General features: G+C 40.6%; 2 protein-coding genes across 2 annotated transcripts in view; both read left to right on the top strand.

Moving 5' to 3' along the window:
* The first annotated feature begins 1281 nt into the window (after positions 1-1281).
* Positions 1282-13261, top strand: LOC118427177. Its single transcript, XM_035836815.1, has 5 exons — positions 1282-1638; positions 1926-2345; positions 8129-8599; positions 8833-9351; positions 9952-13261. Exons 2-5 carry the CDS (start codon positions 2057-2059, stop codon positions 12888-12890), a joined length of 4218 nt encoding a protein of 1405 aa, XP_035692708.1. The 5' UTR covers positions 1282-1638; positions 1926-2056; the 3' UTR covers positions 12891-13261.
* Positions 13262-14546: 1285 nt separating this feature from the next.
* Positions 14547-19790, top strand: part of LOC118427176 — a 24094-nt gene continuing 18850 nt past the window's right edge. The window contains exons 1-2 of the mRNA XM_035836814.1: positions 14547-14645; positions 14934-15356. Coding sequence (XP_035692707.1) covers positions 15068-15356 — 289 coding nt within the window. The 5' untranslated portion in view covers positions 14547-14645; positions 14934-15067. The remainder of the gene's footprint in view (positions 14646-14933; positions 15357-19790) is intronic.

Here is a 19790-nt window from a genome sequence, read left to right as displayed (position 1 = left end):
GATCAAAACAATAGTCGTTTCACTATTGCTAAAGGAATTGCTATTATTCTTGGAGAACTTGACACCTTCTGTCATTGCAAAATGATCCCATTTTAATGAAAACACTTAAACAGTGCAAACGTGTTTGCTTCACAATCTTTACACTTTACAATCTCAACTTGTCAGAAAATAAGATTAGGTTTTCCGAAAAATAGTCATCTTATCGTCAGGTTATTTTTGCCAGTCTCTCCACTATATACTAAAAATTCTGGGGAGAAACCTGACCGAGATATTATATGTCAATATGGCATACTAGTATAGAGAAAAAAGGAGGTACATGTAATTATACCCCCTTGGTCAGTCCAACTTTAGCTTTACAGTGATTTATGCTCGTCTTTCTTGTTGTACGAGCTGAGATTTTCTCTCCTAGAAGATAGATATTCAATAAAGAAACAAATTTCACACATACACACACACACACACACACACGCGGGCGCGCGCGCGCGCTGACACACACACACACACACACAGTGCTGGTACTTGTGTTCCTGCAAGGAATGCCTCCCAGACACATTCCCGAAGGGCCCAGCCAGTGGTGCACATGGACAGGCCAGCCTCAGGTCACTGGCAGGTTGGAGATTAGCAATTACTATGCCTGTCAATCAGCTGAGTGCAATATGATGGGGCTATGAATGGGGGGATCTGAGTAGCCTGACGTGATAGCCAGGCCAGGTAGACAGCCCAGGTAGACAGCCCAGCTCTTTCATCAAACCCTGGAGGGGGTCATAATATCTTTGAATATGTTGACACACTAAAATTAATCAAAATGTAAGTGGTCGTTGATATGGATTACAAAATGGTGGCGATACCTGAAGCCGCTGTTCTTAAGTTAAACAACCTGATAAAGGTTCCAAATTGGACTTAAGTGGCCAAATAATGCCTAATAATAAGACGCAGATCATATGTTTTCTCGATTGTTTGGCTCCAGATTGTTCGGCCATGGCTACAGCAATCTATGATGTTTTAGATTTTCTAAAAAAGCCCGTTCCTTGTAACGTTTTTCGGTCGCGCAGATTTGGCAATTGATCACATCCCGGTATTGGTGCATAATAACGGTATTTGCGACCGTGTCGCATGGTTACCCAAATTGTGCGTTCTATGAGACGATGTGGTTTTACGCCATCGGGGATTTTGGAATGGATCCTTACGTGTTTTATTTTTCTTCATCATACAAACAGATTTATAAATGTTGTTGCCGTGTCAGTCATTATTCTAGGAAAACTCGTCTTTTCCATGCCCCAAAAATATCAGCTTTTTTTAAAGCCTAAAATAACGTCTCCACAGAATATATCACCTGAGCTTGTCGATCAGTGGCAAGGCACCGATTTCCACTGGAAACATTAATTCAAAATTGAAAAACAATGTAAGGAAAAGCGCTAGCACCTTTCTAAGAAAGAGTAAACTACCGGCCCACAATCTTCGAAAAACTCCGAACCGAGACCTAAATAACCTTTGTCCGCTCAAAGTGTAAAATATTGGATACTCTACACAGCCTCGTTTTGATGCGAGGCTTTCACCTGTTCCCAGGTAACGGTTAGGTCAGACTGTGCCTGCCCCCATGTAAATTCCCTCCAAGAGGAAAGTTCTAGAAATATCAAGGTAAGAACATGTATGTCATTCGGAACTTTGTCCTTTATACTGTCATCAGATACTGGCTGTAAGCCTATACATGTCGAATTCTGCTCGATGCTCTAGATTTAAGTGTGACGAGGGCAATGCGGAAGTAAAATAATGGTGACTCTCTGAACGGCAAGCAACGAATGTTTTCTCCACTAGAATGATCATATACACACTTTTACGGTGGTAACGATTAGTGAACAATGGAAGGGTAAACTGAAAAAGAGCAACAACAACAAAATGATCCTTTATGTTCCTTTGTCCCACAGGATGCGTGAAGTTAACGAAACAGAAATACTACTTTTGAAACATGTGTGCCACCAACATGTATATCACTGAGTAAAGCCTTTGCACTGTCAGCAAAAACTAAAAACTAAGTGTTCATGAATTGTGGGCAGTCATGGAGGAAAAACATAAAGTCCTGCTCCATGCGAAACGCATGGAGATTACAAGTGATCTGCGGTTTAAGGACATTCGGCGACGCCTATTGGACAGCGGAATCCTCAATGGCGAGAACCTTGATGAGATTGAGAATCAGCAAAGTCGTGAAGACCAAGCTAAAGCCTTGTTAGACATTCTTCCTACCAGAGGACCGAATGCATTTGGTGTGTTTCGAGATGCTCTGAAGCACCGTTATCCGCATTTAGCACGGATATTGAACGACGAAGGCCAACAGGGACCACCTGAAGGTATGTACATCAGTATCTAGGACGTTATTATGTTCAGGTTGGACTTATCATATTTTACATTTCGATAAACAACGAATGGATGTTCTCATCTGAATCATTGTATATAAGCTGACATGTCCCGCTGTCACTTAGGCCTGACTCGCTTGATTCGATCTTCGATAATTTTTGACGCCATTATTAGTCCATTGACATGAGCGCTTAATTAGCGAGCCCCTCTTTCACTTGAAATATGATGTTTGTTCGCACAAATGTAGTTATTAAATGGGATCGAAGACTGTTCACGATATAATGATAAACGCACAAAGTGTTCACATTTCTTTCCGCTTGATCTAAAGAATTTGCTACTTTCCGTTCGACAGACAAATTCAACTACCTTCTGGGAGGCGATAACCCTTGTACTTTGTACCTTGTACTTTGGTCCTTTAACCCGGCAGATGTTCCATGTACCACATCACGAAATCGCCGCGAAATGTAGCTAGCCGTGCGGTGTCGTTGCGACACACTCGCCGTAGCCGTGTTAGGCATTTCGCCGTAAGAAATTTCGTGATGTTCCATGTTCGCCGCGAAATGCAGCTAGCCGTGCGGTGTCGCTGCGAAACCCTCGCCGTAGCCGTGTCAGGCATTTCGCCGTAAGAAATTTCGTGATGTTCCATGTAAGAGATCACAGATTCACCAACACCCTCGCCGTAGCCGTGCCAGGCATATTGCCGTCTGAGATTTCGTGATGTACCATGTAATAGATCACAGATTAAACGCGCAGTGTAGTTTTGTAGAAATTCTACACATTTCTACAATGGTTCCTGTAGACATTTGTAGTGATTTAGAAATCCTACACATTTCTACACTTGTCACTGTAGATATCTGTAGAGAGGGACACAGGAAGCGGACCATCAAAGATTGACATGTAGGCAGTGTAGTTTTGTAGAAATTCTACACATTTCTACAATGGTATCTGTAGACATTTGTAGTGATGTAGAAATCCTACACATTTCTACACTTGTCACTGTAGATATTTGTAGAGAGGGACACAGGAAGCGGACCATCCAAGTTTGACATGTAGGCAGTGTAGTTTTGTAGAAATCCTACACATTTCTACAATGGTTCCTGTAGACATTTGTGAATCAGGTTCCTCCACTCCATTCGATCCTGCGTTAGCGGGAGGGACGCTGCAAAGCTCTTTCCCGTCCATTCCTTAATGTTGTCTGCCCATTTTTCTTTTGCCTTCCCCTTCTTCTTGCTCCCTTCACAGTTCCTTGAAGGATGACTTTGGACAGTCCGTTTGACCTCATTACGTGTTCATACCACTTTAGCTTCCTTCTCTTCACTACTGTTAGGAGTCTTTCATAGTGGCCGTATTGTATTATGTTGTTTATAACTTCTTCATTTGTAATGTGGTCCAGATAAGTTATCCAAAGGATTTTCTTCGATAAGCCTTACTGTGTACAAATAGGCAAATATATAATGTTTTTACCGTAGAACCAACAGTGTAAATGACACGCTAGACTCAATATGTTGACGTATTCATATCTATAGATTTCCATATATGTCTGTTTATATATGTACTGCAAGTAGTTCACAGCACGAAAACAACTTTTTAAGCAAAGTTTCAGAGATACGTATAAAGCCCTTAAAGGCGGAGAAATATTTCAGCAGATTTTAAGATCTATCAAAGGCATCGGAAACATACATTTGGCAAGATTTCAGCGTTTGTAAATCTAACTTAATCTGTTGTGTTTCTTTACGTGAATTTTACATGTATTTTAGTATGCCGAAAAGACAACTTAAATGTCTCAAAAATATTTTCTGTCAAAACGGACAAATACCGTTTCTCTAGATCTGTTACAAAATACATGTTAACCGGCTAAGTCAAATGTAGTAAGCCTTTGTCTGGTGTAAGATAAAACATTGCGTCATCTGTTTTATAACAGTGGCAAGATTTACAGTCAAAACTGAAAATTATTGCGCTTTCTGGTACAAAATGTTATGTTTATACCTCAGCAAATACAAATACAATACAATACAAAGTCAAATACAATAATCTTCTGTGTTTTTTTAGCTATTCCGAAAGCATTTGACGTATTCAAACTTTCTGTGCGCAAGGTTTAATTCGAACAGGGGAGAACCTCTCACGGTTAGCTTATATGCGCTCTTTTACGTTAGATGAAATGTTGCGTATACCATGGTCAATATTGACCGAAGGATGCCATATATATAATTTATTTCGAACCGTCATTTATACAAAGAAGGGAAGACCTCCCCTGTTAATATATTTGCCAAGACGTATATGAAATGTTGCGTATTTCATTTGAACATACGACATGTTTATTCTTTGAATCCGCGCAGTTTAAGCGAACTAGGTGAGACCTCCCTTGTTTAGCTTATATGTTGCCAAACGTATATGAAATGTTGCGTATTTCATTTGAACATACGACATGTTTAATCTTTGAATCCGCGCAGTTTAAGCGAACTAGGGGAGACCTCCCCCGTTTAGCTTTTATGCTGCCAAAACGTATATGAAATGTTGCGTATTTCTGTAAAACATACGACATGTTTAATCTTTGAATCCGCGCAGTTTAAGCGAACTAGGGGAGATCTCCCTTGTTTAGCTTATATGTTGCCAAAACGTATATGAAATGTTGCGTATTTCTGTAAAACATACGACATGTTTAATCTTTGAATCCGCGCAGTTTAAGCGAACTAGGGGAGACCTCCCCAGTTTAGCTTATATGCTGCCAAAACGTATATGAAATGTTGCGTATTTCTGTAAAACATACGACATGTTTAATCTTTGAATCCGCGCAGTTTAAGCGAACTAGGGGAGACCTCCCCAGTTTAGCTTATATGCTGCCAAAACGTATATGAAATGTTGCGTATTTCTGTTGAACATACGACATGTTTAATCTTTGAATCCGCGCAGTTTAAGCGAACTAGGGGAGACCTCCCTTGTTTAGCTTATATGTTGCCAAGACGTATATGAAATGTTGCCTATTTCTGTTGAACATACGACATGTTTAATCTTTGAATCCGCGCAGTTTAAGCGAACTAGGGGAGACCTCCCCCGTTTAGCTTTTATGTTGTCAAGACGTATATGAAATGTTGCCTATTTCTGTTGAACATACAACAAGTTTAATCTTTGAATCCGCGCAGTTTAAGCGAACTAGGGGAGACCTCCCCCGTTTACCTTATATGTTGCCAAGACGTATATGAAATGTTTCGTATTTCTGTTGAACATACGACATGTTTAATCTTTGAATCCGCGTAGCTTTAGCAAACTTGGGGGCACTACCCCCGTTTTATCTAGTGGCTAATACCGTCTCAAAGGTTTTATGAAGCGTTGCCTTTTTCTGCTAAACATACGGCATGTTTGAAGCGCAGTTTATGCGAACAGGAGCAGACCCTTTCCTTTTTATTTTATACCGCATATATGTTATGAAATTCCAGGGTCTAAATCAGGGTGAGGCCGTTTTCTTTGTGGCAAGTTGACACTCGAGCTAAGAGACGGTAGAAATCCCGACTACTGCTATGAATATCTCCGCGACTCAACCTCTGCTTGAAGAATAAGGATGTAGTAGGTATAGTGTTTTGTGTAGTAAGTTGTGTTTTCTCTATAAAACGGCAAGCAGTTCTTACTACAGGTAAATGTACGAAATATGTTTATTTCTTAATCTACAAGCAAGCGTCGAGAAAGAACAGTTTGTGCACACAGGCGGTGTCTTCTCGTGTTGCTCGTGTTTGTTTGGGTTAATTATGGTGATATGCGTGGGCAGGCAAGATGTAAATTTATTCAGCGTTATTTCGTACTCGCCATGGGGCGCACGCCTCCGTCCGTCCAAGGAGGTTGAACTTCCTTGGTCCGTCTGTGGCACAGCTGTGTCATGTGATAGGATGTATCCAATGGCAGAAAAGGGTGGGGGGTTCAAATTTACGGGCCATACGTACGACAAGGAGCGGTTATTTTCCAGGCGTTCATTTTTGAAGAGAAGTATTGAAGAAAGTTTGGGCCTGTTCTAGCCCGCAAGTTGTGGCCGCGACACCGCTTTTACCGCCTAGGACCCCCGGTGACGGAATTTGACTCAAATATACGAGGTGGCTATCATTCTGTACAAGCTGTTGTTGTTGGAAATCGACACAGAATGGAAATCACGGCCCTTGTACCATCCGGATTAATAGAGGCCGACACTGCAAGCTGAACATGTTTCGCGTTCACAGAATCCAGGACCATCCAACAGCACGAGTCATATCGGCCACTACTCTAGATCTTACCGGATTCTTATTCCTGTGGTGACCAGATGGAACTGTACATGTGTGCTCTTTTTAACTTACGCCGAGACGCTTCACCCGACACTGGAAATGGGACTGTGGACTGCTGCACGGAATTGCGCAACCGTTGTGATTGTTTCAACTGCCGACTACATCAGAATGAAAGGCCACAAATACCTAGTAGGCTGTAGGTTTTTTTTTACCTTTCCATGTAATATTTTCTCGTAATTCAATAAAATTTCAAAGTTTCATCCATTGTATTTTCTTGCTTTGAAATGTGCTAATGATTATTCTGCTAAAATGGCACTTATCCACACCTTATAATCAACTTAATGCACACGTATATGAGACGTACAGAGGGAACTTTAAACATGTCTTAAGAGTGTTTTAGTACGTATTTATGACAATTTTAAGCTGCTAAAAAGAAAAATATAGACACATTAAATCCTCTTAATTCACACGTATATGAGACGTAAATAGGCTTTAGATCAAATAAACGTGAAGTTTAAACATGTCTTAAGGGCGTTTTAATAAGTATTTATGGCAAATTTAAGCTGCTGAAAAGGCACCTAAACACACGTTAGAATCCACTTAATGCACACGTATATGAGACGTAAATAGGCTTTAGATCAAATAAACGTGAAGTTTAAACAAGTCTTAAGGGCGTTATAATAGGTATTTATGGCAACTTTAAGCTTCTGAAAAGGCACTTAAACACACGTTATAATCCACTTAATGCACACGTATATGAGACCTAAACAGGCTTTAGATCAAATAAACGTGAAGTTTAAACAAGTCTTAAGGGCGTTAAAATAGGTATTTATGGCAAATTTAAGCTGCTGAAAAGCCACCTAAACACACGTTATAATCCACTTAATGCACACGTATATGAGACGTAAATAGGCTTTAGATCAAATATACGTGAATTTTAAACATGTCTTAAGGGCGTTTTAATAGATATTTATGGCAACTTTAAACTGCTGAAAAGGCACCTAAACACACGTTATAATCCTCTTAATGCACACGTATATGAGACGTAAAGAGGCTTTAGATCAAATAAACGTGCAGTTTAAACATGTCTTAAGGGCGTTTTAATAAGTATTTATGGCAACTTTAAGCTGCTGAAAAGGCACTAAAACACACGTTATAATCCACTTAATGCAATTGTATATGAGACGTAAAGAGGATTTAGATCAAATAAACGTGAACTTTCAACAAGTTTTAATGGGGTTTTAAAAATCATTTACGACATCTTTAAGCTGCTGAAAGACAACGGGAAATCCGGAAAATAAGGACTAACACGGACCTACAGAAAGACCACTTAAAGGCAATATTTACGTACTCGTATAAGTGGTGTATATATCCGTAAAGGAGGAAAATACGTGAACATTACGCATGGTTTCAGCATCCTTAAATACCGTTTTTCGTGCCGTGGTTGCTATAGACCTTACGAAAGTCGCCGTAAATTGTTGTTTCAATAAAGATTTCCTTATTATATATTATTTTTTTCGTCCTTTTCACAGCGCCCCGTGTATTCATCATCCACGCAGGCGAAGACAAAGAATCAGTTGTCCGCCCTTTGGTCGCCACGCTACAACAACAGGGGTTGGCGGAGAAGGACATATTTTTCGATGACGTTTCCATCAGACCAGGCGAAGTCATTAGGGACAGAATAATTTCGACCTTATCGAGTCAAAGTTTAGAACTTGCTGTCGTTGTCGTCAGCACATCATTCCTAAACAAACCCTACTGGCCTAAACTGGAATACGAAACGTGTCTGAAAAACAACAAACGGATATTCCCAATTTGGGTAGATGCTAACGAGGACAAATTCAAGGCCTTCAGTGAGTTAGTTGGGAAATACTCTCCCACACTGAAACAGATGAGTGCAAGACGTGTACAGAGAGATGATGTTACTGACGAGCTGACAAACATCGCTGCAGAAGTCGTTCAGCGACTTTCTACATTAAGAAGTGGCACGCCTCAGCCTGCAGGTTTGTAATGGCGTTTAATAATTGCTAGATTGAATTATATGCACAATATTAAGATAGAATGAATCAATGATTCTAAAAAAAATTCCGTTGTGGATCGACATTAGTAGAGTAGCGAAATCCATGGGCTAACTTATCATAGAAAATTATTTGGAAAAGATCATGTGAGTTTTGCTGTTTTTCGAGACCAACATTAGAAACGCTATTTTCAACGCTAGCATTGATTTTTTTTACAGCTATCCAAACCCTTTTGTACTTGACACCCTCTCCATCCTCGAGCGATGCTGGATCGTCAGATGACGAAACCAGTAGCAAAGGCCAAGACACGCAAGCGACAGGCGCCAGTGACGAACAGCAGATAGAAGATAAACTCAAGGATGAAAAGGCAAAGCAGCAGCTAGAACTGATAAGACAAGTAGGAGAACATAATATAGCACTATTGAAGAAGGCAGAAGGTCTTCTGTCTAGAGAGAAGATTGAACAAAAGACAGAGGAAATGTTAGATCACCTTTATCAATCAAGTTTGCAGATCCTTAAGGTCAAAATGGGATGCGCCATCATCCACATAGTCCCCCAAAGGCTACATGCTTTGAAGAGATTTTGGGGTGACTATAAGACTGGGAAGCTGAGTAGCGGTTTCTCCGACTGTCTTGTCACTGATGAGATGCGAACACTTGCCGGCCAAGACTTGGCAATACGGGTCATCATGCTGGAAGAGCAGTACCGACAGTGGTCTGAATATTTCAAAGCAGGAGGTAAGTATACCTGAAATTAAAGTTCCAAGAGTATAGAATGTGGACACTTTACATGGAGGCTACTTCCTCTGTAGAAATGGTTTCTGTCGTTGATGATATATTAGCTCAAATGGTGTCGACAAACAAACCCATATCAATTATGTTTTACCCTATCCAGACTTGCGTGTGTGTGTGGGGGGGGGGGTGCTAAAAGTAACCACGCCAACTTTGACGTCGTATAGCTCCCAAACGGTTTGTGCTAGAACAACAAAACTTGGTGACTTTTCCTAGAATATGGTCAGCAACAAGTTATAAAAAAAGTAAGTTTAGAATTTTTCGTGTTCCATGGCAACGGGTTTCTGAAAGGCAAATGTTACAAAAATCACTAATTTTGGTTTAGCCAAAAAAATCAATTAATGACGTGATAATTACGTCATATTACGTCATAATGCTATAAAAATTTTAGGAATTATGAAACACGACGAGCAAATTTGGTGATCGTACAGTAAGCCGTTTTGAAAATACAAAGGTCCAGGGAATGCCAAAAAAGCCCAGTCTGGACAGGGTTAAAGGACAAAAGGTACATACTACCCGATGTTTACGCAATTTTACTGGTTACAGACATGACAGAGACCGTCCAGGAGTTTCAGAGTCTCACCATGACACCTGCAGCTTCGCGGACGCCCACTGCTATGAGCGCTACCACGTGGGAAAGCTATGCGGAAGAGTATCTAGCTGCCGACCCTGAACAGGTCAAACTACTGTTAGACAGTGCATGGAGAGATCCTGTAGTAGAACTCGTTGTATTGATCCCTTTCTTCTGGCCACATATTATCACCTATTGGTTAGAGAGAAACCAAGCATTCCCCCGAACCCTCACAGAGCTCTTGCAGTATTCTCTATGCAAACATTTTGCAAGACAAATTGGTATTGTTTCAGAACAACAATGTGCCTCTTTTTCTGAAACAATAGCTAAATCCCTGATATTGTTAGGATCAAAAGGGCTGGGCAGCATTGTGGAAAGAAATTGCAGAGAGATAAATCTTAGTGCAGATGACAGAAATAACCTTGACCGTGAAGTCTTTGGCCTGCTCAAACTGACTGAAACTAAAATGTTCACCTTTGTTAACACGTTCCTACATGACTACTGTGTAGCACTGCACATAAAGAATGCTGTAGACAGAATGACAGCCACGGCTGTACTTCAGCAACTGGTACAGAATGCAGGCAGGATGCCACTTGTTTGTTTCTTCGTGAGTGGGCTTTTCAGTGACAGGGCTGGTGACTTTCTGTCAGCTTTGGTAAATGATGGCGAGTTTAGTAGCCCATTTGAGAAGGTAGAGACTTGCTTGATAGCACTGGCAGAGACAAATCTTGTGCATAGTTTGTATCCGTGTATTGAATCTGTCTTTGGCGGAAACGTTTTAGATGTTTCTTCAGAGAGTGTCCTCTCTTTGTTGTTCTCCTCAGCAGCTATCAGATTTATCAATCAGTCTCATGTGGTTCAGTCTGTTCGCCTTTGTGATCGAAGCAAACTGAAGGAACAGGAGTCAAAGATTTTGAGCAAATTGGAAGCTAATCCAGATGAAAAGTATGTTTGGTTGTCCAGTGATGTATGGTCTGATGTCTCTGACAGAAAGTTCATTCTGTTACTCCTGCAGTGTATTCCTCTGTTATCTGCAGTGAAGAAAGCAGGAAGTCAAAGTGAAGAACCGATTATGTCTAAAATCCCTCTACAAAGACTTATCATTGAAATGTTTTTACAGGGCACAATCAACGATAATCAGCTGTTTCAGCTGATACAAGCTATGAAGCATATGGTTTCTCTCACGGATCTGGACCTGAGGAGGTGTAACCATGTTCATGATGATGTTGTCCACCACATTTCTCCAAGTACAAAATACTGCAGTACATCCAAACTTACAACTAGTCCAGTAATGATGCTAATGTCAAGCCTGCCCCGTCTTGCCCGATTACAAGATCTAGAATTTGATGATTGTACTTTTCTATCAGCTACTGAAGTCAGTATCATGTGTGACAGCATTAAGGGCTCATGGTCGTTGGTTAAGCTCCGTATAACTGTGCTGCCGGCTGATTGGAATGATATGATGGGTGCTGCAATAGGAAAGCTCTTCCTCAGGCTACCTAATCTAAAGGACCTTGTGATTAGTAATGGTTTTCGTGAATCAGGCACAGCTCTTTCTCATGCTGTGACGCACCTTGGTGCACTCAGAAAGTTACAAAAACTAGAAATAAATGTAAAAATGTCAGATGATGAGGCAAAGGCACTCGCCGTCAGTCTTCAACATTCAGAATGTCTTGAGGAGTTTAAGTTGTTTAACTGTGGAATAAACGACACAAGATGCACTGCCATAGCAGAGGCATTTGTAAACATGGGGTCACTGAAAACACTAAATCTATGTTTAAACCCAATTTCTTTGTTTGGTGCAAAATCATTTGCAGCCCATGTTGGTCATCTGTCCTGTTTGGAAGACCTTGATATGAGTTGTAACAAGTTGCCAGATGATGCATGTATTGTGATTACAGAGGCTTTTCACAAGATGAGGTCAATTAAACGTTTGCGCCTAGATAGCAACAGCATTTCTGTATCTGGTGCAAAATCATTCGCAGCCCATGTTGGTAATCTGGTCTGTTTGGAATACCTTGATCTGAGTTTTAACAAATTGTCAGATGATGGGGTCATTGTGATTACAGAGGCTTTTCACAAGTTGAGGTCAATCAAACGTTTGCACCTAGGTGGCAACTACATTTCTGTATCTGGTGCAAAATCATTTGCAGCCCATGTTGGTCATCTGGTCTGTTTGGAAGACCTTCATCTGAGTCTGAACAAATTTTCAGATGATGGTGTCATTTTGATTGCAGAAGCTTTTCACAAGATGAGGTCAATCAAACGTTTGCGCCTAAGGTGGAACAATATTTCTATATCTGGTGCAAAATCATTTGCAGCCCATGTTGGTCATCTGGTCTGTTTGGAAGACCTTGATCTGAGTACCAACAAGTTTTCAGATGATGGTGTCATTTTGATTGCAGAGGCTTTTCACAAGATGAGGTCAGTGAGATACATCGATCTGTCTTCCAATGATATCTCTGATAGAGGTGGTACAGTTCTGATGGGGAAGATAAGTTTCCTCACAAACTTACATCGGATAGACTTGCATGGCAATAGGATGGCTGATGCTGTTGCTCAGCTTGTAGTTGATACTGTGAAGGGAATGGGACGGCTATGGGATGTTGATCTCAGCTACAATTGCTTTAGTGATGAGGGTGTTGAGATACTGAAACAATGTGATCACATTCGGTGTGATTATCAACATCCAGAACGTTACTTACGCAGGCTAAATCCACTAGAGAGAAGGACACTGTTTTATAAGGGGACTGAGGGTCAGACAAGTAGATTATCCAAGCCCTTTGCACCACATGGAGTAGAGAGCAGATCTAAAGTGATCAAAGGTAAACATGAATTCCATACTGTAGATCCTGAAGGATCTATGCAAGAAGAGGCTGAAGTAGCTGAGACAAGTCAGAGCACTAAAAGTTAAGTACAAAGACAACTGGAATGGAGAAGGATATAAGTTACAAGTATGAGTAACATTGTTGACTGTGCAAATACTTTCTGAACGAATGTCCTCTTGTTTGTATGATGTACATACTTTTGTAGGTAACTATGTATTGCATCTGTATGTATATGCAGCTCATTTTGTGATATTCTTATTATACAAATTTGTAAATTATACATACATATTATGTCAATAGTAAAATCATGTTTATAAAAACTGCCTTGTAGATATTGGATTTCAAATCACTGATCAAGTATATTTTCAATGGAATGTCTAGTTTTCCTTTAGAAGATTGATGTTTTTAGGACATCAATGAACAACAATGTCAAATGGAAGTTTTTGAACATATAATGAAAGATTAAAAATGGTTTGCTTTACTTGTGACGATATACCCCATAGTGCTATGTGTTATGCAATGTACATCTATAGAGAGGAAATAATATTTAGTTTCACTTACACTGTATACAGATCTTCGATTCCTCAAACAAAGTAGAAAATGGCATACAAAATCATTTACATGACCATTTATTGCTCACAATGTCAAACGTGATGACAGAGTAAAAGTTTCCTTGATCCAAATTTTTAGGACCTCTTTAATGACAAAAAAACACTAATGTGTATCGATTTCTTCATTCTTTTTCTTTACTTGTTCATCCTTTTACTTTACATACATATGTACCTCAGGTACTTAACAAACCTTAATGTTTCAACACCTTACAGATATCAAATTGGACAATATGATTGGGCAAGCCTACATGTAGCAGTTTAATTTACACCTCTGTGTCCAACATGTCTTTTTAATTGTACTACAAATGGACCACAATACAACAGATAATATCTGAGCGCCACCAATGCCCTACACTAGTTTTAGAGTGCACTTTTTGTCTCGCTTGTTATGAAGTTGATAGTTAGGGATGCAGTTTTCTGTTCTTCAACAACAATTTCTTGCTACTCAAGCTTTCCGTGCATTGATAATTTTGACACAGTCTGGCTTCAGGGAGGCTCCGCCCACGAGGAAGCCATCAATGTCACCCTGGGTGGCGAGCTCTTTGCAGTTACTGGCTGACACCGAACCTAGGAGAGGATAAAACTAATCTCTACACTCTTTCCCATTTGCCACAGCAAGATCTGCTTGGAGATTAGATAAAACCGCATTATAGCAATTGCCCTGTATTTGAGTTTGAAACTCCTGCCTATCTAAAAGTCTCAGGGTATTTCAATTAATGACATTAATAGGACAATGGTAGAGTAAAACCTGTTGTCGCAAAGTACTGTAGGGGCCGATGATCATTCCTCATACAGCTTTAAAGAACACTTCCAGCCAGACGTGCAATGGTTGGGTGTCACAGGTCTTTCAGTGTAATATTCATCTTTTCCATACCCCCAAAATCTCAGCTTTTTAAAACCTAAAATAATGTCTCCACAGAAGATATCACATGAACGTGTCGATCAGTGGCAAGGCACCGATTTTCACCGGAAAAATTCAATTCCGGAAAAAAATGTATTAAAGGAAAAGCGCTAGCACCTATCGTAGAAAGAGTCAGACCGGCCCCCAATCGTAAAAAAAATCCGAACCGAGACATGAATAACCTTTGTCCGCTCGAGGTGTTATCGGAAACTCTACACAGCCTCGTTTTGATGCGAGGTTTTCACCTGTTCTCAGGTAAAGGTAGTTAAGACAGGCCGTGCCTGCCCCCATGTAAATTCCCTCCAAGAGGAGAGTCAAGAAATATCAAGGTAAGAACATTTATTTCATTCGGAACTCTGTCCTTTATACCGTCATCAGATACTGGCTATACATGTCAAATTCTGCTCGATGTTTTAGATTTAAGTGTAACGAGGGCAATGCGGAAGTAAAATAAAGGTGACTCTCTGAACGGCAAGCACGATTTTTTTCTCCAATTATCGACGACTAGCATGATCATGTACAGACTTAATTACGGTGGTAACGATTAGTGAACAATGGAAGAGTAAACTGAAGAAGAACAGCAACGAAATGATCCTTTATGTTCCTTTGTCCCACAGGATGCGTGAAGATAACGAAACATAAAGACGTCTTATTTTGAAATATGTGTGATATCAACATGTATATCACTGAGTAAAGCCTTTGCATCGTCAGCAAAAGCTAAAAGCTAAGTGTTCATGAATTGTGGGCAGTCATGGAGGAAAAACATAAAGTTCTGCTCCATGTCAAACGCCTGGAGATTACAAGTGATCTGCGGTTTAGGGACATTCGGCGACGCCTGTTGGACAGCGGAATTCTCAATGGTGAGAACCTTGATGAGATTGAGAATCAGCAAAGTCGTGAAGACCAAGCTAAAGCCTTGTTAGACATTCTTCCTACCAGAGGACCGAATGCATTTGCAGTGTTTCGAGATGCTCTGAAGCACCGTTATCCGCATTTAGCACTGATACTGAAGGATGAAGGCCAGCAGGGACCACCTGAAGGTATGTACAACAGTATCTACATGTAGGACGTTATTGTGTTCAGGTTGGACTTATCATATTTCATATTTCGATAACAAACGAATGGATGTTCTCATCTGAATCATTGTATATAATAAGCTGACATGTCCCGCTGTCACTTAGGCCTGACTCGCTTGATTCGATCTTCGATAATTTTTGACGCCATTATTAGTCCATTGACATGAGCGCTTAATTAGCGAGCCCCTCTTTCACTTGAAATATGATGTTTGTTCGCACACATGTAGTTATTAAATAGGATCGAAGACTGTTCACGATTTCTTTCCGCTTGATCTAAAGAATTTGCTACTTTCCGTTCGACAGACAAATTCAACTACATTCTGGGAGGCGATAACCCTTGTACTTTGTACTTTGTACTTTGGTCCCTTAGCCCAGTATTCCCGGGTCGTGGGGGCGCTGCATGGTGTCGCTGTGAATTAGGTTCCTCCACTCCATTCGTTCCTGCGTCAGCGGGAGGGACACTGCAAAGCTCTTTCCCGTCCATTCCTTAATGTTGTCTGTCCATTTTTCTTTTGCCTTCCCCTTCTTCTTGCTCCCTTCACAGTTCCTTGAAGGATGACTTTGGACAGTCCGTTTGACCTCATTACGTTTCCATACCACTTTAGTTTCCTTCTCTTCACTACTGTTAGGAGTCTTTCATAGTGGCCGTATTGCATTATGTTGTTTATAACTTCTTCATTACCTTCGCCGAGAAGGTTATATTTTGGGTAGCGTTTGTTTGTATGTATGTATGTATGTATGTATGTATGTAGAAGACCAGAATATCTCAAGAACGCCTAGATGGATTGTATTGATATTTAGTATGCGGGTAGGTCTTGATAAGACCTAAAAACGATTAGATTTTGGGCCTCCTAGCAGCCTGTTACGGTACTGCAGCGAAACTTTCTGGTTTGATATCTCAAGTTCTGAACATGCTGCGGCTATTATTTTTGAGTGGTAGACAGCTCTTGATGCCGAGAGTGCGTGGTGTAGGTTTGGGCCCCCTAGCGGCTTGTTTTGGAACTGCAGGGCAGGTTTAGTGTCAGACTTTAAAAGGGAATAACTGAAGAAGGGGTTAACGGATTGTTATGATTTTTGGTATGAAGATAGATTAAGTGATGCTTCATATTATGACATATTAATTATGCAAATTGGTAACTAATTTGCATAATTAATTAGAAAATCTTGTGAACACGCTCAGTTCCATTATGGGACCATTGGAACATGTGACATTTGTAACTGAGAAGCAGAAGAATATTGATTGATATATATTATGCAAAATAAGACCTAATTTGCATAATTAATGAGAAAATGCTATAATTTCATTGTGATAGATTACATGAACTTCTTACTTGTAGCATTTGGAAATTATGTACAGGTGAACATCGTTGAACATTAACTATGCAAATGAGATCCTCATTTGAGAACCTTATTTGCATAATTAATGACAAACACAACTAACACAGCAGTTGTAAAGAAAGGTAGGATCATTTGGCGAAGGTATGGGGTCGTGGAACTCTAGTTTGTAATGTGGTCCAGATAAGTTATCCCAAAGATTTTCTTCGATAAGCCTTACTGTGTACAAATAGGCGAATATATAAAGGCAAATATATAATATTTTTTACCATAGAACCAAAAGTATAAATGACACGCTAGACTCAATAGATTTCCATATATGTCTGTTTATATATGTACTGCCAGGAGTTGTTAAAGACCTTACGAAAGTCGCCGTACTTTGTTGTGTCAATAAAGATTTCATTATTATATAGTTTTATATTTTCATCCTCTTCACAGCGCCCCGTGTATTCATCATCCACGCAGGCGAAGACAAAGAATCAGTTGTCCGCCCTTTGGTCGCCACGCTACAACAACAAGGGTTGGCGGAGAAGGACATATTTTTCGACGACGTTTCCATCAAACCGGGCGAAGTTATTAGGGACAGAATAATTTCGACCTTATCAAGTCAAAGTTTAGAACTTGCTGTCGTTGTCGTAAGCACAGCATTCCTGAACAAACCCTACTGGCCTAGACTGGAGTACGAAACGTGTCTGAAAAATAACAAACGGATATTCCCCATTTGGGTCGATGCTAACGAGGACAGCTTCAAGGCGTTTAGTGAGTTAGTCGGGAAATACTCTCCCACACTGAAACAGATGAGTGCAAGACATGTACAGAGAGATGATGTTACTGACGAATTGACAAACATCGCTACAGAAGTCGTTCAGCGACTTTCTACGTTGAGAACTGGCACACCTCAGCCTGCAGGTTAGTCACGGCATTGGATGCATGATATATTTCTTTGAATTATAGATAAAAATATTAGAAAAGATGACAGTATTAATCAAAAGCTATTTGTTTTTTCAGTGTTGACTTGAAATGATGTGAGTCTGTCCAGTGAAACTGTAAGTGTAACAGAAAATATTGTATCAAAATTATTATTGTCTAATATCTATCTCTGGTTTTGCCCCTTCAATACAGCGATCCAAACACTTGTGTACTTGACACCCTCGAATTCCCTATGAAGATCCTTCTCTGGATCATCGGACGAAGAAACCAGAACCACAGACCAAGACATGCAAGCGACAGGTGTCAGTGACGAACAATGGGTAGAGGACAGACTCAAGGCTGAAAAGGCGAGGCAGTTAGATTTGCTCGGCAAATTGGGAAGCATCCAACTAGATTTGTTAAAGAAAGCAGAAGGCCTTCTGTCCAGGGAAGAGACAGAAAAGCAGACGAAAGAGGTTCTGTCACAGTTATTTAAATCAGGGATAAATATTCTTGAAACCAAGATGGGTTGTGCAATCCTTCATCTGCTTCCAATTAGTCAATCATCTTTGGACTCGTTCTGGACAGCTTACAGGTCTGGACAGCTCAGTGCCGTCTTTACAGGCCGCCTCATCACTGACGAGATGCAAAAACTTGCCGGCCAAGACTTGGCAATACGGGTCATCATGCTGGAAGAGCAGTATCGACAGTGGTCAGAATATTTCAAAGCAGGAGGTAAGCATACCTGAAATTAAAGTTACAAGAGTATAGAAGGTGAACAACATACATGTATATGTAGGCTACTCTGTAGAAATGGTTTCTGACGTTGATAATATATCAGCTCAAATGGTGTCGATAAACAAACCCATATCAATTATTATGATACAATTGTAAGGCCATATATCCGTGCACAAAATAAAGCGCTTACCAACAAGCTTTCGATCAGTCCTCTGATCCTTCTCAAGTTGAAATGACCCAGAGCCTGAGTCACACATCCGAAACGGAAGTGTGACGTCAGCAAAGGGTCAAAGGTGCTTGGCAGTCGGTATCGGCCCCTGTCTCTGTTGAGGGAAGGGTCCACCAACCTTTTCCATGCCCCCGTCTCTGTTGGGGGAAGATCCCGCCAACATAATGTTGACTACCGTCACAGATGAACTTACATTCCATATCAATTATATTTAAATGACACAAGGTACATACTAGTCAATGTTAACACAATTTTAATGGTTACAGACATGGCACAGACAGTCCAGGAGTTTCAGAGTCTCACCATGACACCTGCAGCTTCCTGGACACCCCCTGCTGTGAGCGCTACCACGTGGGAAAGCTATGCGGAAGAGTACCTACCTGATGACACTGAGCAGGTTAAACTACTGTTAGACAGCGCATGGAGAGATCCTGTAGTAGAGCTTGTTGTACTGATCCCTTTCTTCTGGCCACATATTATCACCTATTGGCTAGAGAGAAATCATATATTCCCCCTAACCCTCACAGAGCTCTTGCAGTATTCTCTTTGCAAACATTTTGCAATGCAAACTGGTATTGTTTCAGAACAAGAATGTACTTCTTTTTCTGAAACAATAGCTGAATCCCTGATATCGTTAGGATCAAAGGGGCTGGGCAGCATTGTGGAAAGGAACTGCAGAGAGATAGATCTTAGTGCAGATGACAGAAATAACCTTGACCGTGAAGTTTTTGGCCTGCTCAAACTGACTGAAACTAAAATGTACACCTTTGTCAACACGTTCCTACATGACTACTGTGTAGCACTGTACATCAAGAATGCTTTAGAAAGAATGACAGACACGGCTGTACTTAAGCAACTGGTACAGAACGCAGGTAGGATGCCTCTTGTTTGTTTCTTCGTGAGTGGGCTTTTCAGTGACAGGGCTGGTGACTCTCTGTCAGCTTTGGTAAATGATGGCGAGTTTAGTAGCCCCTTTGAGAAGATAGAGACTTGCTTGATAGCATTGGCAGAGACAAATCATGTACAGAGTTTGTATCCTTGTATTGAATCTGTCTTTGACGGAAATGTTTTAGATGTTTCTTCAGAGAGTGTCCTCTCTTTGTTGTTCTCCTCATCAGCTATCAGATTTATCAACCAGTCTCATGTGGTTCAGTCAGTCCGACTTTGTGATCGAAGCAAACTGAATG

Source organism: Branchiostoma floridae, chromosome 12, assembly GCF_000003815.2.
Source record: "Branchiostoma floridae strain S238N-H82 chromosome 12, Bfl_VNyyK, whole genome shotgun sequence".
Taxonomy (NCBI): domain Eukaryota; kingdom Metazoa; phylum Chordata; class Leptocardii; order Amphioxiformes; family Branchiostomatidae; genus Branchiostoma; species Branchiostoma floridae.
The sequence above is the reverse complement of the archived record's forward strand: the minus strand, read 5'-3'. Positions and strand labels throughout refer to the sequence as shown.